We start from the raw sequence: 23,258 nt of genomic DNA on the forward strand, positions 1-23,258 counted from the left end.
TGTCTTCAACGGCAAAGCAAGCATTAAATTCCTATTGAGCGGCGTTTGCGATCAATGTAAACCTATGCGCGGAGGTTATTTAGAATGCATTTAAGTAGGACTCTCACCAACAAATGAGCATTATTGTTGCGATTGAACGGAGTTTACATGTTATCTGACCCCCAGGTTACCGACGAGAAGCATGCACTTGCGCCGGGTTCCGAAACCTAGACCTTGATGAAAGTTTAAATTCAAATTCAATCTCTTCATTTGAAACATCCCTAGAATACAGATGAGAAAGTTCGTTCGGAAATAAGTGAAAACCATCAAAAACGGAAAACTTTCGATGCTCTATAAATTAGGTGGAATTTCTTTATTGCAACCCTTGTCATCATGATATCAAACAATATGTAGGAATATAATACGAGGGATTGCATAACACCAGAAAAATAAAATAATTTTCCAATTTATTTTAAGTATATCATAGGTATATTTTTGGCGTCATTCCAATACGAATTTTTTTTCAATTCTTGCTTGCTAAATCAATAATTATAGTGAAGAGCACTCAGGGATGATAGAAAATATATCCATCCACGCCTGCCTGAAGACAACAAAGCATAACATATGAAAATTTTTACCTCTAATGCATATGATCACAACAAAACCATTGCAAATTGTTAAGTTCTTTTAGCCTACAGTAAGAAAATAAATGAATCATAGCCAGTGACCTAAAAGATAAGGATACTCGCGAAAGTAATAAAACTATATGATAATGTATGGGAAATTGATAGGTTATACAATACTACCCATACGACTGAATGGTCTCCAAAATACTTAGCAGTATAACCAACGAGATAATTGAAAATAATACCAACTTAGGTCAATTTCCCGATGTGGCGAGTGATATTTTCTATTCGTTGCTTGAATGCGATTAAATATAAACGGCCTGCAGAGTAAGCTTTGTTTTCAGCATTAAGAGAAATAGCACTATTCTAGATACACAATAAATCAACGAATGAGAGAAGTAGCATGACAGAGGTATGGTTCATTTAAAACAAACACAGATGGTACACTCATCTGAATGGCCTGTTTTCTTATCGCCTTCGGCGTATCTCGTGATGCAGCAACGCCCCAGATGCGAATCAAGCCATTCATGACCGTATTATTTGCGTTTAGACCCCATTGAAAATTTATATTTTCTTTTGTTAATAATTGGTCACTTAAGTATTTTACGACAGTATTCCATACCACCGAGAATGAATTAAAACAGAGAATGATTCCATAGTTTCGTTTTGCTTTGCCTCATTCTCCTAGCAATACTCGAAATTAAGTCTGAATACCGTGCTTTGCTGTGACCGAAAAAGAACCATCAAGAATATATTCCAAAGAGACATTCATGTACACGATAAAAATAAACGTGATAAAAATATTCCTTTGGAAGGAAAAGCGATTGAACAGCATACGTTATAGAGTAGGCATGAATCGTAGGAATTTAACATAAATAGCAACAGCCATAAGTCTCCGACTTGACCTTTAATGATGCGGGGTCAATTTATCTGTGATAACTTCAATCCAAACAAGAAAAACTTTCAATGTCGAGTCGGAAACGTACCGACCCAAACAGCATAGATGAATCAAAACAACTCTAATGAAATTTTAATATTATAGGTCAGAGAAATGGCAAAACTGATTAACAACACACTTATTTCTACAAACATCATCCCGAGTCATTTTAGCATTGAAATTCGAACTCGGGTGGGAGATGATCTACTAAGATATCGCGTTGCCCAAACAATTTTACTTTAATAGCTTACTATACGTGTTTCGATTGTTACTCAATCATCATCAGGTACTAACAAAAATCCCATTTCATTTCATCTCATACATCTCTCCGCATAAAGTTGACCTCATTGGGTGGAAGAGGATCATTGGTGGACTTTAGGAGGGGCACGGCGACACGTGCCCCCCCAGACACTGAGAAAATTCAGACAAGATTTTAAATACGGTTATCATTACGTTCGTTTTTTTAATATAATATGGAGCCTTAATTATTTAATATCATATTAATAACTTTTATGTTAAAATAAAGAGAATATTTTGCATAGTAATTGTTGCATGTTGATTTAATCCCAAATATAAGAAGACCATTTGCATGCCAGGTCCTTGTGCCTCCTCCCACAGGAAAAATTCTGGGTCCGGCCCTAGGAGAGATCCCACTCATGAACGAGTGAAAAAAAGGGCGGGCAACTTTCTATCAGGGTGTTACTTTAGGGGACGGGGGAGACACGAGGGGAAGATTTTTTCCAAGGGATATTCTTCATAAATATGGCTACTCTCCAGTGCTAACAGTGGTGGTAGGTTGTCTTAATCCTTTTTCAAAATGTGTCGATGATAAATGCATGCCATTCTTTTACGAAAAATGAGGTTCGAAATATTTCAACCGGAGAGTTTACGGTTTCATTAGAAGTATTTGGCTTTGTTGCGTACTAAAATTCAGTAATTACGACTATTTCTACTTCCATCTCACGTAAGTCTGCTACCAAAAATATATCGACTGTTATTCTTTGCAAAATAATGACAAGGGCGAAATATGCCTCCCTTTAATTCTTTAATTATTATAGCATTAAAAGATAACCCCCAATCTTTATGAATAAATTTAGATGGTTTTTACACGACCTGCGAATGAAATCCGTACGATTTCCTTTAGATTGCTAATTTGACAACAATAGCATTGGAAACCCTAGTTACTGATTTTCAAAGAATCGCCATTCGTTTCCGCATTTCCGGTAGGAAAACATGGGAAATACTTTTACAAAGTGCCTTAAGTGTGGCGATGATGGTGACGGTGTGAAAAAAAAGAAAAGAAGATCTCATAAAAACGTCCCGGAGCCGAAAAATAAAGAAAAATCTTCGGGTGAGTGTTAAAATACGTTTTTATGACCATTAAAGTTCATAATTCTATGGCGATTGGGATTGATGTAGCAGCGTCTGAAATGCATCTGAGATCTTCCGCTACACGTTTATAAAGAAGCTTATATGGCTTAAAGTCCTGTCAAACGATTGTATAATGTGGAAATAGACGATAAATTGATAATTCCATCGTCAAATTACCGTAAATACGGTTAATTAGGAAATATTTTTGTTGACAACAATGGCAAAGGGGTCGTAAGTTGCTAGTAGCAACGGCAGTCTTTTCTAAATTCGGATTTATGCCAGACTTTTAATGAATTAGTTATATATTTTGAAAATTAAAATACAATTAATGCTATCGAATGAATTAGAAAACGCTTTTACGGCTCAAGGTCTTTGGGAAAGCATGGTTCCTGACGCTTATTAAAAGGGAATTTGTAGCCGCTTAAATGAGTGATTTAATGACCGCCCATATCGGTGCATCTGTGATACAATGAGTCCCACTGCCTATGCTCAAAATTGCCTCAGAGTAAAAGTTATTTAACCATTTCTAGCCACGTTAATTTTATTTTTAACTTGTTCATGATCTATGCCCATTACCGTGGTACTACTATCAATTATTAAACCTCAAGTTTTGGAAAATTTTGTTACCATGAGGGAATTACGAGCAAGCATGGGAGGATAACGGTAAATATGGGTTTTTATCCGAAACAAAATCTAATTTAATGCCATCCTTGCTTGTTGAGAGTGAGGAATAGAAATGCTACTGTGCAAGGAAAGAGTTATCTTAAGCGCAATGGAAAAATTAATTCTCCTTTCCAAATCGTAGTTTGCTAATTTCTCCGATTGCCATATGTCTCCATGAAAGAGCCAAATCTCAAAATATCCTACGCCTCCATAGGAAGTGTGAGATTGGAGTAATTGGTTGGAGAGGTTACTCCTGGAAAATAGAATTTTGAAGAGTCAAGGGCCTTTTACACGAGTTACTTCAGGGAACATTTCGGTGCACGGTCTGAGGCGTGATACTTTAAAAACTAATCTTCTTTTATATATTTCATTCATCGATATAGTGAATCAAAATTAGGATTGGGGTAACTTAATTTTCGATTCCCACTGTATTGCGAAGATTAAATCAGTTTTCATCGAAAATGGCATACTGGCAGTAGAAGATAATTTTCCATGGATTAAGCAAATACTGCCATGAAAAAATTACGTAGAACTGCGGATTTTCTAATGAAATTTTCAGGAAATTCAACATGGAAAGCCTATTATTTTAGCTTAGAGTTTATTATGTACATTTGGAATGGAATAGTTTAAAAATTTCGTATAACAGATAAACATTTATTCTCTCGCGCCGACGTCCTTAAATTAAGTGCTGCAAAACTCTTCAACTTCGATCTAGACCATTTCGTTTGATCTCACCAGCGTCACTATCAGCCTATGATAACGTCGTCTGTCCCATGTGAAAGACTCCAAGGCCGTTAAAATTGGAAAGGAACACCCTCAATCATCAAGAAAACATCGCAACCAATTGATCTTTCTTGAAAATTTTAGTGAAGTTGTATTGTCCCAAGCGGTGATCCAAAAACATTAATGTGCGCGCATTTTTAAATAGTTACTACTTATCATTCAAGCATGTATTCTGTATTTAAGTAAAATTTCGTAAAGCACTGAAATGCGTATTTTTAGTATTTTCAGAATGAATAAACTTATTTTCGTAATAACTGCGATTTTTAAAAAGAACTGTCGATGTTTTCGATAAATCGATCTTTAGGTTCAAATTTCGATGTTTGTAGTAAAATAGAGCTTTCCATTTCGTTTAAAAATCGATTTAGACCATTGTTTTTTCCGTCACTATGCACAATATTTTTATACGAATTTCATTTTTTATTTTAAACTAACCTGCCACCCGGCGTTGCCGTGGAAGGATAGCACCCAGAGAAGGGGAAACTTAGAACTTGGAATTCGTGGTCATATTGGCCTCTCAACGGAATATATGAAAGAACGTAAAGAGACACGCGATTTGTAGGAATGCATGGTTAAAATGACAGCAAGGTTATTCGTGGCCCATTTACGTGTGTACGGTTAAGTTGCGAGAAAAGACAGTTTTGTAACTGGAAGTCCCCAAATTGGCCTTCACCTCGTACACAGCACGCACAAAGGTATACAAGCATGGCAGAGTGGATGGGGATGTTATCAGAAGGTGGGAGAGTAAGCCGAGGGGGAGGAATGGGTGCTAGGTGGCGCTGAGTGCACTTGCAGCGTTCGGTAATGAGAAAAGGACGCAAAGGATGAGTCGGACACAGCCGAAAGTAGCGCTACGGGGTTTGCGATCATGAGATTCACCTACGTATAGGGATGGCGACTTGCAAAAAATATTGGGGGGCCTAAACCGGGGATCTTGCCCAGGGAAATTTTATAAGTAGTGAGTTTTAAGTTTTTTTAAGCATTTTAGAAGAGTCATATGATCGACATTAGAACTCTGATAACTCGAATCTCTACATATGGACACTCCGGGGAAAATCGTCCAGCATGACACATTTTTTCCTCACACCCATAAAGAACTTTTGAGGGGGCTCCGGCCCCCTCAGGCCCCATGGAGTCGGCGCCACTGCCCATGTACTGACTTTGGTCGCAATCCATGCGGCCATATGAAAATGCATAGCGGACAGACAAACAGATGTCCTCTTTCATATATTTGAAAATGAATAAATTAAATGAATGACCAATGAGGTTGATTCATTCCTATAACGATCATGTGTTTTCTCACCCGCAGTCGGTTCCTCCGCCTTGTCCGACCTCCGCAATGGCAACCCGTCGCTGCGTCTGCTGCTCGGCGTGGACGCCGCCCCGTCCCTCAGGGGCGCTCCTAGCCACGCGCTGACCGAGTTCGCCCGCTCCACCGCCAAGCACCTCAAAGAAGCCCGCCTCGACGGACTCGAGGTGAACCTCGGAGAAGACGCCGATGACGCCGACGAGCCCGCGCTCCCCAAGAGGAAGGAGGGCGTCCTCACCATATTCAAGGTAAGCCACCGAAACGGGGGTGCATGACATCCCACGGAGAGGATTCTTGTTAAGGGTGGGCGGTGTGCACAAATATACATATATCGACAGAGAGATCAGGACTCCTAGGTGGGTCCTCCCAAGGATACAACACACCGGGGCCGGGAACCAAGTCAGAGACTTATACGCCCGCGCTCCCGGGGAGGGGTTTGGATGGGAAGGAACAAAATTTACGAAAGAGGCGCCGCCGCAATAACATATACCGACAATTCGAAATTTCAAATACCTATTGAAGATATACAGACTAGCAGCGTCAGACCCTGCTTAAACCTTAATAGAAATGCAACTTAGCGCTGCTTTCCTGTTATGGTATAAAAAATCACGATCGGATGATAAAATAAACTGTCGGACAAGGTATAAATTAACCCTGGCGGTAAGTGCGATTTCCGCTTCACTCCATTCACAATATAACTTCGGGACGATTATTTTTTCCGGTTGTAGGTATCACCCGTGAACTCTCGTCTTGCATTGGCAACCTGCACTCACTGTCAGAGGTAAAACTACGCGATGTATTTTTAGAAAGCATGCATCGTGTCATGCGAGCACAAATTTACTCGTATCACGAGGCGCGTCTACAGGCGATATTTTTTTGTTTCTCGCTTCAATGCTCCCCTGCCTCGCATCCGCGATGACGAATGTCGAGAGCGGGGGAAGTGAATTAGTGGATTGGAGTCGAAGTGGTCCGCTCGCATTGAATGCGAAAATAAAATGCAATCCGCCGACGGAAGATAGAATGACGCTTGGAAGACGAAGGTTCACCACATCGCTGCGGTAGGAAGCAAGGACATACGCAGGATCAAAACTAGGGGGCAAGCCATGGTTGTTGAAGTTGTAGGTAAGATTTAAGCATGGAAAAGGTGAATGAAATCAACATTTTAAGGAAACTTTATCAGCTCTTTATTAGTTTTTGATATTATTTGCTTGAAAAAATATTACTTTTCTTAAAGACATTTGCGATTTTTGCTTCTAGGGGGGGGAGGGGCAGCTGCATCCTCCTGCCCCTCGCTGGGTACGCCCATGGCAGAAAGATAATTCGTGGCTAGAGTCTAAGTGGTCCGGGAGCATTGAATGCGACAATGAAATGCAGTCCGTCGACGTAAGTTCCAGCGACGCTTGCCCCGCTTTTGCACCTCGGGAGTGGGGTGGCTAACTGATCTTTGCCCTCCTTACAAAACTACTAAGTATTTCCGGCCCTGGATGTGATTATAACCTAACGTGCTCTCAGGACGACTATGCGCACTGGTATAGAAGTACAGGGGTTTTAGGCTCGAGTGGTGGGTGGAGTGTATCGGCCTCCTACCCAGTGGGCTCGGGTTCAAATCCCGGTGGTGGCAGAGATTTTCCAGAGACTTGCCCTTTATATTATATATAGATATTGCCCGTTTCCTGCATGGGTGCTTTGTGGTATGCATTTCAAGTACAGTACTCCGTCCGACGGATGGGACGTTAAGCCGTGATCCCCTTGGCCCCTTTAGTGAAGAACAGGCTAATGCCGACGCCGGGTTTCTCTCCACCCTTCCTTCTCTTACCCCCCCCCCCCAATAGCGCAAATGACCTAAGCTGTCGGTCGCCTCCTCCAAATACCACACCATGCCATATAAGTATAGAGAAATTAATGGATACTTTCGATAAACAACGAGCAGATTCTGTGTGAGCGTAAAACGACTAAAAGAAAAAAATTACCTTAAATTTAATTAAAGAGTGGAAAATACCCATAATATAATTTCAAATTATCAATGATACCGGTAACTCTGCTATTTTATGCCGCAACTCGGTTACTCTCGATATCTGTTTGTGGCGCACAAAAAAGATATTAATGGAGAAACGAAATGTATTGATTAGCAAGTAAATCACGTTTCACATACCGTTTTGAAGCAGAAAGCTGGCTTCTCGAAGCGATACCACGACTAGCATTTCAAGGCCATAAGAATAATGGGAATGAGGAAAGACATAACGCAATTCTGTGTTCCTGTTTCTCCCGACTAGGCCCTCCGAGAGGAAATGAATGGAGCCCAGGGAACAGAGAGTGACAAGGACCGTTCTCTACTCCTGCGACTGCCTGTCTGCCCAGAAACCTTGGCCAAGACGTACGACCTCAAGCCACTCTCCAAGTGAGTACACTAGCCACTTGAAATCCCCGGGCGCAAGTGTTCAAAGATTTGGTAATGATGGATGAATTAAGATCACTATCCATATTTACAGCTATTTTTAGGAGGATTGGTTGTATGAAAATTCTTTTTCCGATTTATGCCCACATCCTCTATGTTCTTAGTGCCCTCAGGGCAAATAAATACCGACAACAGAAAAAATTAAAGATATAAAATAATAATTACACCCATTTAAAAAGTTATGATTATCATATTTATACACATTTAATCGATCTTTTTTTATTCATCTTAAAGTAAAATAAAACGAAATTTTCTACTTCCCTCTATCCTGTGGTATCCACATCTTTCATGTTAAAAAAAAACCTAGTAGCTGACACATAAATGATTTTAATATCGACCAGTTTCGTCGCTGTGCGAAATCATCAAGTGTAAATAAAGGAAAGCAAAGGTAATTATGATTTCCTCTATTCCCACATGAAGCAATGTTACGGAGTCAATTCACGGAACTATGCATCCACATCTCATGAAAAATTATTAAAAATATACTGAAGCTGCTGAGCGGCCGAAGAAGAGAATCTAAGTTTTATTATAGTCTATAAATACCGCCTTTGCTGAAAGACCTGTACAAAATATTCAAGCACCCAGAGGCGGATCCAGTAAAATTCCCGGATAACTTTCTTAGGAAGTAAATATGAAACACATTATAAGGTGCTAAATTAAGTTTTTGATCCACCCGAGAGAGATATTTCGTATTTTTTAAGTAAGTACAAATTTGATTCATATTACCAACTGAAAAGCTTGCATACCTACTTATCCTACGGACGCTAACGCTAAAACCCATTCACACAAAAGCATTGGTCCTGCATAATAGTCAACATTTGAAGTCAAGTGTATAGTCACCTATAAACTACAACACCAAAACCAGTAGTTTAGCAAGAAAAAATCTCGAGGAGTAGGGAGGGTTTAGAAATAATATTTACATCTCTTCATGCAATTTGAAGAGTGGTAAGCAGATATACATGAAAGCTATACGAGTCTTCCCTGCGGATCATAGCCTCCTACAGGAAGACTCGGTTTACGACTCAATTCACTACTCTTAATGTACATTATGATCGATTCTGTGTATAAACAGAAAAAATTACCACTTTCCACACAGGTACGTGGACTACTTCACGGTGTCAACTCACAACATCACCGATGACTCCGAGAGGGACGTGACTTACCATCACAGTCGCCTCATGGGATTGGCTGATATTCTGAATACAGTAAGTATTGATTCGCAAAACCGGACAGGGAATTATGAACGGTGTAAAAAATTATCAGCGCCCATCACCGCCATCAATATATTGTTCCTCTCCCAAACGTTTAAAGCGTAACGAATTTATGATTAATTTGGCTAGAAAAGAAAACAAAGGAACCAAATTTTCAGTCCTTTACCAATGCTTTCATTGACATCTCCAAGAAACAACAGAAATTATGAATTCCAAGACGTCGCAAGTACCCTTGGCAGGGATTTGGGATGAAGTCTATTTTGCAAACGGCTACCATAGCGTCTGCTCAATCTCTATCTTTATCACATTCAGCAATAAATCTTTTGACAGGGAAAAAGTCGAAGCATAAACTTCGTCGATAGCTCAAAGGATATACAGAAAAAGTGGAGATGCAACATTCTTAAATTGGAATTCACGGCCTAAATTAAAAATCCGCTCAACAATTTTACATTAACGAGGTGATAGGGACATTAAATATATTATCAATAAAATTCGGAGGTTAATCTACATTTCATCAATTAAATAAATCCCTGTAGTAGATTACACTGGATTGCAGGAACTTCGTTACGGTTTTTTCTCCACAGAGATATCGCATACTACGTCGCAATCTCATCTGATCGTGCTATTGTTTCCTCGACTTCAAATGTCGAGTCAACAACCAGCACACGAGCCGATAAGTCACTCAGAAACGCATCCCGCTGTCGCAATCGCACTGGATGCTGCTCGCTGGATGAGGATATTTTTAAGATCGCCGCTGTTTACATCCTCTCTTTCTCTCCCTCTACGCAGGATTCAGTTCTGGATCTGCTCACTGGCATGGGAGCGCCACCGTCCAAGCTCATCATATCCATGCCAACGCAAGCACTCACCTTCTCGCTCAAGGACGAGAAGAACAACGTGGCCCGGTCGCCAGTGGAGGGAGAACCCCAAATCATTGACTACAATCAGGTAAGAGGAGTGACCTCCCTTGCAATGGAGCCTCCGCCAAAATTGTAATGCGGAACTTAAGGGACAGGAGTAAACTTCACAGGATGATAATAAAGGAAAATATTAGTTTTATATTGGTTACCTCACTCACTCAGTGATTCAACCGGAAGGTTTGTATGAATCGGGGGAGATAGAGTTCACCCCAGACTGCCACAGGCGTAGGATTTCACGCATTCAGGGTATACAGGGGTAGTGGTACGGCAAAGGGGGGGGGGGTTTGGAGGATAACCCCCCCCCCCCAGAGCTCAGAGAAATTTTAAAGCATAATCCATTTCACTTAATTGGATTAATATTAATGATAGAATAGTGTAAATATTTATAAAATATCCAACATAAGGCCGTAAAACTCACCATTTTGAACCATTCATCTGAAAATGTTACTAGTGGTGGGCCCCCGCACCTCCCGCTTACCCTGGCGGGTATTCCACACCCTCAGACACTCCAGTGTTTTGCGCCTGAAACCCCCCCTAGCCTTAATTCCTAGCTGCGCCCCCTGTACATTTCTTTCCCTGAGCCACCTTGCATTTCAAGGATTATGTTCAGGGGTTTCCTAAGGCTAAATCCGAGATTTGAACCAGATCAGCAACGTAATCACGCGCTCTACCCACTAAGCTACAACGGTCCCCTAATATTGGTTGTTAATCCCCATTAAATTTAAATTGTTGAATGAGAAAATTTTGAGCAAAGTAGTAGTCGACGCAATGTGTCTTTTTTCGCCATTATATTTGCTATTTAAGATTTAATCAATTTTATAGTTCTTGCTACGAATATGTTGCGGATAAATAAAATTAACTATCAACAGTTTGCCAAATCTTCGAAGAAAACAAGTGCCGCAGAATTTAAACGAACATTGTATCTTGCAGAGAAATGTTTGCCAAGGCTTTTTAATTTTACCGATGAGGATACTCCACCAAAAAGCATGAAATTCCATTTTGACAAGCAATCTCACTTCGTTACCAAAGTAATTTGAAAATTTTTAAGGCAGAAAAGGCATTTCTAAATGTTGAAGAAAAAAGAATCGTGAATTATAATCGAACAAAAGAATTCACTATTACTAACCTTATGGTTTCCATAAATATTGATTTTTAATCTCATATTTGAATTGAAACGGATATACAAGACAAATATTACAAACACCTTCACGGAATCCAATAATTTCCTAATTAAATAAAAAAATCAAAATGTAGAAGAAGCCAAAAAATTGCTTGCTACAAAAAACCTCTCTCAAAGCTTCTACACCCCAAGCTGAAGACTCATCCTCAATATCATGCAACGCAACATGCAGGGGCGGTCTGGCCAGGTCGGCTATTGCCGAGGGCCCCGAGCTTGGGGGGGGGGGGGGGGGGGGGGGCACAACGCTGGCGTCTATCGTAAAGCGTATATGAAAATTGTAATAAAAAATAAGACTCAGATGACTTGAACCAAAGTCTTTTTTGCGATTAAAAAATTCTACGTTTTCGTTAGTGGCTCTACACTGTTTGCATAATCGGTGAAAAAAGATCATATTAAAAATAAATAACATAAAGGTGTCAGAAGATAAAAGAGAACCTGATGCTTTTTTGAAAGGGTTTTTCGAAAAGGTTAGTTTAGGGGTTTCTTTGGATTAAAGCACAGTTTCAAGGAACAAATTCACAAAGAAATGAAAAAAGAATACATTTTTATATTTTATAATCTGTGAATTTTTTGCATGTTATTTTTTCTTACAAAATTGCTTTATTTTATTAACTTTTATCTGGTTTTTACTAGCCGGAATAGCATTAAAATCTATTTCCGGGAATGCAATTTCCTAAAATTTTTCGGGGGAAGATCTCCGGCGAGGGTGGGGGCATTAAGAGCCCCAGGCTAGGGCACCCCAGACCGCCCTTGGCAACATATACACTATACTCTGTTAACATATGTTTTGTGTGTGTGCGCTGCAGTAGCGGGTACAGAAAAAACTCAAGGGGGGCGCAAAAGATATCTTGAGCTACCTTTAATTTTGTCGTAATGACAAATAATTAAGTCACATTGAAAGCTTGAGAAAGTTTTCATTTAAACTGATAATACGCATGTACAAGATAGTGCCATCTAATGATATAAAAAAGTTACTGCTACGGTTCTGCTATGTTCGGCAATGCGGGCTGCCTCGCAAGGGTGGGGCGCGCGCCCCCTGCGCCCTCCATATGTATCCGCCACTGGTGCGCTGACAAATTGGTCAGCCAGTAACGATGGACATCTAGCTTTACAGGTACAAACCTTGGTATAGCATCACGGTTTTTCTGCGCGCCTTCGTTCACTTTCAATTTCCAAAAGTGGTTGTTGCGCCCAAAGAAATTTTAACCACAAGCTTTTTTAATACATGAAGTCGTACAGCGACGGGATAGTTAGAATATAAATTAATTTTACCCTAGAGAATTTTAACAGTTAGGATGGTCTCCTAAAATGAAAATTTTCTTGATTAGAGATAATTCCGAGGTAATCGGGTCGTTCACACAGACCCGAAGACACAAATTAATAAACAATTTCGGTAGATGAATGGGGAAAAGAAGCTATGACGAAAAAGAACTCGTCTTCATTCAGCCATTTTCTCATCACTTGAAAATTCTCCATTTTTCATGAGTTAGTGACGTCATTTAAGTTCTGGTTCACTAAATCCGTCAGAGAGACCCTATCTTCAACGGGAAGAATCACTCATTAGAGAGCTAATGACAACGAACCACGTGTAACGTATGCGCGAGGCCAAGAGGTAGCGGGGCAGCGATGATCCGCTCGGCGAGATTCATTGACGTCATTGAACTTTTCAGCGGAAAGGAAGCTTTTCGATATTTCGCCCCCAATAGTACTAGAAGTAGGCAACGGATCGGAACACGGAAAATACCAGTCCCTTTATTTTTCAAACTCTATCGCAATCTTAAATAATTAAAAAAAAGTGAACGAGCCCAATCGATGTGAAGGATAGCATCGGCCACGATCCGCTTTAGTTAGGTGCTGCTGTGCATACCATTTATTGGCCCCTGGAGGGTATGCAATGCCTATCAACAAAGCAAAGAAAAACTCATCAGTGAAAAAAATTAATAGAAACATTGAATTGAACATATATTTAAACTCGAGTAGAAAAACCAAGCTCCTGATTACTCTCCATTTTCCCAAGAATCACTCCCTTAAAATGCGCCAAACGAATCACAATGCTAAAGGTGATAATATTATAATACGAAAATGCATGAGTGAACGAATATTATTGACATTAATTATACATAGCTCTCGTCAGCTACCCAGTAGTGAACAGCCTTCGGGACACGAGAATGGTTATAAGAATATAATTCAAATACCTTCCAGTGATTTTCATGACGGTACGCGACGCGACGTACAGCACAGTAAAAGTGATAAATATGCACGTAAAGATTTTTATGACTGCATTTATAACCTCAAAGGACAAGATTTTGGAAAATGATGCATACGAAAAAATGGTCTTAGTGACTAAGTGACGGTGCATCAGGGGAAGGGGGCCAGACGAATAAACATGCGCACTGACCATAAGACAAATTCACGGATTTAACTAATGAAAGTAATGCTTCGAAGCGCAGGCGGGATGAGGAAGAATTTTTCCTAGTAACCTATCTTTCTCTTCTATCCATTGAATTATTTTACTGAATCGCGAATTTCAGGTGTGAGTGAACGATTCTATGTGCGGAGATTACCCTGAATCTGTCAATTTCTCTCATTAAGGTTTGATTGCTTTCCACCCAGGTGTGCGCCATGATGAAAGAGGGAGGGTGGACTGTGGAGCGAGACGAGGACCTGACTGCCCCGTACGCCTTCCGGAACAAGACGTGGGTCGCGTTTGAAGACGAAACCAGCGTCACCATCAAGGTACGTACATAAACTGAAAGAATCTCAAGGCGAACAAGAAATGATGCCATGATACTTCTCCAGTATCCTTGCGATTGGCCCAGTCGTGCAACCTCGGAATTTTTCGAACGGCGTACAGTGGGCTGAAATCGAAACTAGCAAGATAAAACCTCAAAAATGTTTTTTTTTAAGAGCAGAATTCAAAACTTTTCACAGTTGTTGTCAATATATTATTGCACGTTTCAACGCAAACCGTTTTTCATAGATTATTTTTTTAGACAAATGACATGGTCTCAAAGTTTAACAAAATTCTCGAAAATTGCCCGCATTGAATTTATTTCGAAATTCAGCATGTTAAAACTAACGCCACACCTTTTTTAATGATTCAATAACAACCAAAATTTATAATATTATTAAACGGTTTGTTATTGTTAATTATCATTAACTTTAACGACTTGTTTGTAGTATTTGTGGGCGATATAATACAAAATGGGGGACCTTGTTTTTTATCGAAATTTTGTGTTTGTACTATGCTATTCAGTTTTCTCCAATGACGATGGAAAAGGACACCGGAACTCCAAAGTACATCAACTAGTTTTAAAAAGAGCGTTTTTAATACGAAATGTGTTTTAATTTTACTATTTCACCATCCTTCCATTAAACTATATAGTATAAAGTAGTTTCCAATGTATCAACGTTCCCTGTATTTCGTCTTCTTGTAGGGTAAATACGCCCTCCTTAGGGGTCTAGCTGGAGTCGCTGTTTCTTCCATCGACGCCGACGACAGCGAAGGCATCTGCGGCAAGGGGCCCTTCCCGCTGACCAATGCCCTTCGAAAGACGCTGTCGACCCTGTCCCGCAAGCCAAGGGGCCTCGTCCTGCAGTCGTTGGAGGAGGAGCTACGCGGTGGTGAAACGGTTGCCCTGCCGGAGGCGTCCCTGGGCGCCGAGGTGCGCCTCTCTCCCTTCCGCATCGTGCGTGTGGTGGACAGGGAGGGCGCCGTGCACGTCATCCGAAGGAACTCCGAGACGAGCTTCCAGTGCTCACGCCAGGGATACTTCAGACATCCGCTCGGATGCAACCAGTGAGTCACGCAACAACTGAAGCCGAAATCACACGACGCCTGACAAATTGACCTGGCACAAGTCCGAGTATACTACCGAGTATCTTCGGAACTAGAGTAGACTTATTCATATTTTATCGATTCATTCATAGCGAGCTTGATGAAAATCCCTCATAGTTCGTTTGCTAAATGGTATACTTTTTCCCGTTATTGATAGAGTCTTAGTATCATTCTTGCTCCAAGTAAATCGATAAAGTTAGCTCTTTCTGACGTTTTCGCTACAATCTTTAATTTTTGTGAGAATATTGCCCTGATTCTCAACGAAAAAATAAACTTTCCCATGGTTACGTAAAAAAAACCTTAGGCGACCCTGTGATTGAAGCAAGGTCGGTTTCAAACACTATAGAAGTTTGGTCCTGGGAATAATACACTCGCTAGTATCCTCAGACGTTTACAAGGTCAAGTATGGTGTCATTCAAGCTTAGCACCTTCCTTCATCCAATTCACGAATCATTAGTTATCCCACGGACGTGGCGTGGATGGAAGAATACCCCTACATATCCTGCTTTCCAGGCATACTAAGATTAAATCGTATAAGTAAATTTCATTGCACTTTGCCATAATAAAATATGAAAAAGAAGTGTCATGATGTTAACCTTACTTCCAAGACTTGCAGACCTGCATCCTTTCTCATTATTACACAACAAAACATTATTTGCACTGACAGAAATGAACACAGCCGGGAACAAAACCAGAATTATAATGACCGTAAATCATTCACATTACACCTATACCGCAGCTTTAAATAAAATCGACTAATATGCTTTCCGATGGATAAGGCGATTATTATGACCAAAAGATAATTTTGTTCCCAGAGAAACATCACACATTTTTATGAAAACGTAAAAAAACGGTTCTCCGCCTTTACACGATATACTCTTCGCGGCCGAAATTATAGAAATGAATGGATAGGCGGAGAGAAATTAATTAACTACGACAATGCTAGAGCTACCATAGAATATTTTAATACATATGACTTATTTATCAAAATATAGAATACAATGTTAAACTATTCTCATGGTAAAAATGTTTATTTTATTAAAAATATGATATTAATATTTTTCTATACCAAAACTAAAATTATTTACCATTTCCTCATCCCTTCATATAGGTTTTATCGATGCGTGAAATTCGATCAGCTTGTCGACGATTTCTCGGTCTTCGAGTACGACTGCCCTCCCGGACTGGCCTTCGACGAGAAGTGGGAGGTTTGCGTCTGGCCGGGACAGATGTCCAGACCCTGCGACGGATCCAGCGAGATCGCTCCTGTGCCAAGGGCTCGATTCACCTGTCCCGCGGAGGGATACTACGCCGACCCCGAGAACTGCCGCTGGTTCTTCGCCTGCCTCGACCACCACGGAGACCCGAGCGTCGCCGGCCGAGACGCCACTGACCCACACTCTGGACTCACCGCCTACGAGTTCCGCTGCCCCTTTGGTCTGGCATTCGACGGTAGCCGTCTGGCTTGCGAGTGGCCCTGGTTCGTTCCAGGGTGCGGAAAGGTAGAAATCGGATCCGGTGTCCTGGCCGCAGTCCAGCCCGCGAGGATAGACTACAGCCTTCAAGGAGGTTTCGGCGCTATAGCCGCCAGCAACGCGGTGCATCGCCTTTCTCACTCGGACTCCGGTACGGTAGCCTCAGTCCTGGGTGGAGCAGGCAACGGCGGAGCTAGAGTACTCAGCGGAGCTTCCCACATTGGAGGAATATCTCACGACTTGCATTCCCTGGGAGGAGGCGCGGCCATCGGTTACAGCGGAGCCGCCGGAGTTCCTTCGGGAGGCTCTCTGATCGGTCTGGGAGGCGCCACATTGGACTACGCGCAGCCAGCCGCTGGAGTCGTTTCCCACGGTTCCAACGTCTTCACTGGCAATGGGTTCGACCTGCGACACGAAATCCCGCCGAGGGTGGCTCCTCTTGGAGGTGTAGGCCTGGGCAATGTCTACACTAACCAAGCTCAAGTGGTAGGATACGATACGGGCGCGCCGGCTTCTGGGTTCTCCTACGCTTCAAGGCCTGCGATCGTAACTGGATACCAGGGCAACCTGAAGGCTGTCCCCCAGGCTCAGGGCTCGCTCGGGCTGTTTGGCGCGAATGGTGCCAGGGGCGTTAGCGTGAGTAACGTCGGGCTCAGCGGAATCGGAAGTGGAGGCACCTTGGGGTACCAAGCGGTGACGACTGCGGCGCCTCTGGAGGCTGCCGTCGTGACAGACAAGTCCCACGTGTACACTTCTCTCGACGACGCGTCTAAGTACACTGCATCAGTTTCAACCGCTGCTCCTACCTCAAGACCGCTGTCTCTAGTCAGGACGAACGTCTTCGCTTCCACCCCGATTTCGGTGACTCCAACTCCCATCACGTACCAGTCACCCAGGCCGACATTCCTACCTCAAGCAAATTTCTACCTGAGCTCGGCACCAGCGGTCGGGTCAGGATCGAGCTCATTTTCGTACTCGAGAGATAGCCAACCCGACGACGGAAGTCTGAACACAGGCACTGCCTTCGGCTTGGGTTCCGCTACGGGATCGGAAGGCTCCGAACCCAGGTCTGGAGACGTGAAATATTATCCACGTCCACTGACCACATACAGGTCTGAATCGTACTCTTCTCCGACCTACAGTTCCGCCGCAACTCCTGCCATTATTTCCTCATATTCGATCGACGCAAGCCCCCCTCGCACAGGAGGCCTGGTCCCCGTAAGACCGATTGAGACATCCTCCGTCTACACATCATCTGAACGTCCATTAGCTCAGGTTGGATCCTACCCCGCTTACGAGGCCGCTCGCTCCGCGCCCTCATCAGAAGGAGGATCTGTTGGCAACGTTGTCCACCAAGGCTCACAATCTTTGTTTAGCGACGACGGCGGGTCAAATAGGGCATACGACAGCGCAGGTCTTGGACAAATTCGAGATGACGCCCACGCCGTGACCGGAGACGGTTCATCGAGGCCGAGCTTGGTCAGCGTGTCTTCGAATTCTCAGGCCTCCATAACCCCCGTTTTGACGGAACCTGAAAACAGATTTTCATACAAAAATCTCCCTCTATCCATTTTGGACGCCGCAGCACCAGTGTTCGGCTCCACAGGAGGAACTAGCAGCACATTTTTCCATCAGTCTCCTCCCCAACGTGTCTATACTTCAGCTAACGTTTCTCCAGCTCCTTCTCTGGTGCAAAGCATCAACGATGGAAATCATCTGAACATAATTTCCACGACGCCCAACTACGACCAAGTGCACCTCAACTTCGATAACCAAAGAAGAGGAGGAGAAGGATTTTCCTACAAACGTATTCTACCTGTTGTTGAATACTCTACCCCATTGCCAGTTGTGCCTAGGATTTCCCTAGAAGATTCATCTGCCAGAAATAGAGAGAACTTGAATGTGAAAACGGTACGCCCAGTATTCACAACAACAGAAGCACCTCACTCTTCTGTCAGTGTTGAGGACAATGGTTATGGTAGTCGCACATCCTATGATGGCAACAATCAACAACCGGTGGCCTACACGAGCAGCCATGGAACCAGCGGAATCATTCAACAAGTGCAACTGGAGCATCAGACTCCTGCTCCCTATAATCCATCCTACCAAGAGCTAGGCATTGTCCAGGAAGATTACACTCCACAGTTCAGATCTACTCCAACAGTTTTTGTCTCCACTACTCCTCAACCTCCTTCCACAGCATCAACTGTGTCCTACTCAACAGAGGCACCTGTTCCAATATCCAAGGAACCAACAGTTTTCTTCGTGCCTTCCAGAGGATCAACCCGTCATAGACTCTACTCCAGCACAACACCTGCACCAGTACTGGTTAGCAATTATCCAGCAGAGCAGCACATAGTGGATGATGTCTCTTCTTTCCCCATCAATAGGGTGCCACAAAACTCATTTGTCTCTACTACCTTTGCACCTCCAGTTGCTGCTCCATCTGTACAACCAATTGTACAAATCTACAACCAAAGTGCTGATGGTTACAGAGGAATAGGAACTGTCACCACATTCAGGCCTGCAATTCAACTTGGTCGCGGTTCTTTCTCTTCAGATGACAAGGATGGTCCAGTGAGTGTCACAGCTGATGTGAAGGCCTCGTATGGAAACAGGCCCTCAAAACGAGTGAAGGTGGATGTCCTCCTCAAAGAAGACGATGATGAGCCACATATTTCCATAGAAACTGACTCAGGAAAGGTGGGTAGGGGTCGTTACAGGTATAGAGCAAGAGGTGGAGAAGTTAGTGTGAATGGAAAAAAGAAATGCGATGATGAGAATGAACAGAGTGGAGGACAGGACTATTCCAATGTAGATGCCCTTCTCGACACCTACTCAGGAAACTTTGGCAGTGTCCTCAATAATGGAGAAAGAGGTCTATTCTCAACTGGTACCTATTCTGGAGTTGATAGTAACAGCAATCAAGCAGTGGAAATTGGAAACTTAGGTAGACAGGGTTATAACCAAGCAATTCTGAGAGGAGACCAAGGAATTGAAGATGACAATAACGGAGCATATGGTGAGAGGAGTACAGAATCACAACCTCAACTGGCACTAGGGGTGACAGTGAACTCAGCTGCAAGAAATGGACGACCTAGAATTAGGGGTAGATTCAAGCCTAGCAATGTAATCACAGAAACCAGTTACTCATCTACTACCCCACAATACTATGACAGAAGTGAGACAGAGAGAAATGTGTATATTAGCTCTTCTCTTCCAACTGTTGCCCCTATTTACTCATCTACAGTTGCTATTCCATCTGGAAATATTCAAAGAAATGGTAATGGTGACGTTACCACCATTTACACTGGAAATGTCGGACAAGGCAATGGTGCTAGCACAAGTGCAGGTTCTCCCATAGATCTATCTCATGCTGCTGTAATCATACTTCCATGCGGTAAACTGCCTGCGCTCCTTGCAAAACTTGGTGCTGTGACTCAAAGCTTGAAAGCCATTGAGCAAGAAGAGAGCAGCAGCGGCTATCTGAGGGTAGCTAGAAAGCAATCAGCAGCTCCTCTCAGCTTGCCACCGCTCAATAAATTTGGGCCCAATGGCTGGGATTCAGTGGAGAAAACACTGGGTAATGAAGCTTGTAAGCGTGCAGGTCTCTTCCGGCATCCAAGTGACTGCAATCGGTTCTACGAGTGTTTCTGGGATGAAAAGAAACGAAGATATACTCTACATGAATTCAAGTGCCCAATTCGTTTGGCGTACGATGACAGCTTAGGTGCCTGTAACTGGCCAACTTCTGGTCCAGCTTGTTCCGGAAATAAGCTGCTTGTTTGATGCAGATACATTGCAAGTACTCATAAATTTTTAGAATAATTTAAGCAATCCAGGTATACCACAAAAATCTTGGCAAATAAGTATTCACTTGCACGTGAATATTTCTTGATATTCATGTCGAAAATTATCTACCATTCCCAATAGTTTAGTCTCCTTTTCAACAGTAGCTTTTATAAAATTGTACATCATTCATATTTATACTTTAAACACATTATGGAATGCCATAAATATGAATTTCCCAGATCATAAAATATTTATAATCATATTTATTTCAAAATATTTATTTTGGATATGAATCCTCTTCAATAAAATTCATGGTTCAAAAAAGAGAAAGAAGAAATTCTTTGTGTACATAATTTTTCCATAAATTTATAAGATGTGTGAAGAAAAATAAAATATTTTTCGAAAAAGTGTAGTAAAATTATTATGTACCTCAATCTCCTGTTTTCATTTGGACAAGGTAGTTATTCTAGGCTAACTAAAGAGAAAAATTGGGCTCACATATAAATATGGCCAAGTAGAAATTACCCAAAACCAATCAGATAGTTGTTACTTCAGAAAAAGTAGATCAACATAGTAATTTACTTGTGTATTTCTACATGCTCATACCCCACAATCAACCTGCCATGAGTTTCTGATTAAGTTATGAAATTTATAAAAATGAATCTTAAAACTGAAATATGATTTTCATTTGAACTATACGTATATGTATATTGAAAATTAGATAGGTTTTGGTCTGGATTCAGGGACACTTTCTACGTCTCCTGAAAATCTAATGGATACCCATGTATAAGATACATATGAAAACTATAACGTGAGATTAATAATAAATGCAAGACATTAGAACCATAGCATCTATTTCAAGGATTAGTCCAACAGATGAATGAGCTCACATTATGATTTGGTTCTACCTGAATGAAATATTGGGAATGATAAAATATAAAAAAATGCTGTGCAAAGGAGGAAAAATCACCTACGGCCTTTTTCAGAGAAGGTATTATTTTTTGATATTTTGCCATTTTACCTGATTAACCATGGTTTTGAGGACACAACAAAATTCCATCACTATCAACATTTACCCAAAGAGCCACCCTGATATAGCTCCTTATTTTAAATTCCACTCCTACTGCAGGCATAACAATGATCAAAAGATAGACAAGATTTTTAATGCAAATATTAATAGATTATACATTTTAATATAAAAGTTATAAATACATTCATATTAGTAACCTTTCTACTAAATTTAAAGGCATATTTCGTAGAGTGATTGTTATATGATAAAACTGCCTATCAGACCCTGCAGGGTCCATGGTGCCTCCTCCAGAAAAAATCCTGGATCCGCCCATGACTAGGTCCTACAAACAGCTAGTTTTAGTTAAAAAAACAGTCAAAAGTTATTTACTAATCGAATTTCTGGGGAATATTTGAAAATAGTAGCAAATTGAAACATAACATTTCTGACAAATAACTGAGTTGAGTAAAAATCAGATAAAAAGTAAATACACACTCCAATTAGATTGAAAAATGTTTACATTAAATGCCATTGGAATAATTAAATTGCATGGGGCCATGAATGCAGTCTTGGGCCTCTCACCCTTCAAGGGTCACTATATATAAGCAGGCAACTATGCTATTCAGAATGCTTGAAGAACAAATATGTATATACTTTAACACACAAAATCCTTTTTCTGAAAAACTCAAGTCATTTACCTCACTATAGCTATCCTTCCTTTTAAAAATCCATCTCTCTTTGCCCGAAGATTGTCTTGCAAGATTAAATACTCTCATAGTGTGTTCAGAAATCAGAATGCCAAAATGACATTGAGCAAAAATATTTATCATGGTTTTGGCTGGCTTTCTTTATGTTCTCATCTTTTATCAAAATATTTCAATACCTACTTCACAGCAGATAAAAAAAAACCTATCTCATAACCTACAGCCATCAGATTGAGCAAAAAAAGTGAAAAATTACTACAAGCTACCTACCTAGAATAGGACAGTAAGGAGTCACTTGTATGAGCAGAGTGCAAAATGCAATGGCATTCAGAGCAAAATGGAGATATGTATGGTGATTGAAAATGAATACAAATTGAAGATATAAAAGGAGTACTTGGAAGTGTTACACAACTGAAATAGTATTGCACCACAAATACATGGAGAGGAAGGTAGAGCTGAAAAGGATGATATGGTATAGCTTCAAGCGTAAGATCATAACTTCATGCTGCAATAAAGGACATATAGATGAATAAAGCATCTGGAATTCAAAATATTCCTGCAGAGCTTTTTAAAAATGCAGGGGAACAGACATTAAATTAGCTCTACAAAACCATCTGCGACATGTATACAACAGGGACATATCAAGAGACTTAGAGAAGAAGATCATCATTCCAATGTGAAGGTTTTAGGACCATTAGCTTCACCGCTCATGAGTCGAAGGTATTAACAAGAATCACCTACAGAAGAATGTAATGAAAGCAGAGGAGTTCCTCGATGAAGACCAATTTGGATTGAAGAAAAACTAATGGCACAAGGGAAGCCATAGGCTGCTCAAAGGGAAGAGAAGGGAAAAGAAAAAACATACATTCATCACATTTGTGAACTTAGAAAAGTCCTTTGATAACATTGATGGGAATGGGTCACTGACAAACAATAAAAGAATTTAAATTGTAGCATTCCATAATGATGAGACAATTATCCACAAGTTATGCAAAAACAAAGTGATTGA

The 23,258-nt window shown here is 41.2% G+C and overlaps 1 protein-coding gene across 1 annotated transcript in view; it reads left to right on the forward strand.

Annotated features, from left to right (window-relative positions):
• Positions 1 to 20,582, forward strand: part of LOC124170444 — a 151,461-nt gene extending 130,879 nt beyond the window's left edge. Inside the window, exons 5-11 of the mRNA XM_046549169.1 lie at positions 5,666 to 5,913; positions 7,939 to 8,063; positions 9,217 to 9,325; positions 10,121 to 10,279; positions 14,045 to 14,167; positions 14,869 to 15,230; positions 16,381 to 20,582. Coding sequence (XP_046405125.1) covers positions 5,666 to 5,913; positions 7,939 to 8,063; positions 9,217 to 9,325; positions 10,121 to 10,279; positions 14,045 to 14,167; positions 14,869 to 15,230; positions 16,381 to 20,533 — 5,279 coding nt within the window. The 3' untranslated portion in view covers positions 20,534 to 20,582. The remainder of the gene's footprint in view (positions 1 to 5,665; positions 5,914 to 7,938; positions 8,064 to 9,216; positions 9,326 to 10,120; positions 10,280 to 14,044; positions 14,168 to 14,868; positions 15,231 to 16,380) is intronic.
• The last annotated feature ends 2,676 nt before the right edge of the window (positions 20,583 to 23,258 follow it).

This window comes from Ischnura elegans, chromosome 1 (genome assembly GCF_921293095.1).
Source record: "Ischnura elegans chromosome 1, ioIscEleg1.1, whole genome shotgun sequence".
Lineage (NCBI taxonomy): Eukaryota > Metazoa > Arthropoda > Insecta > Odonata > Coenagrionidae > Ischnura > Ischnura elegans.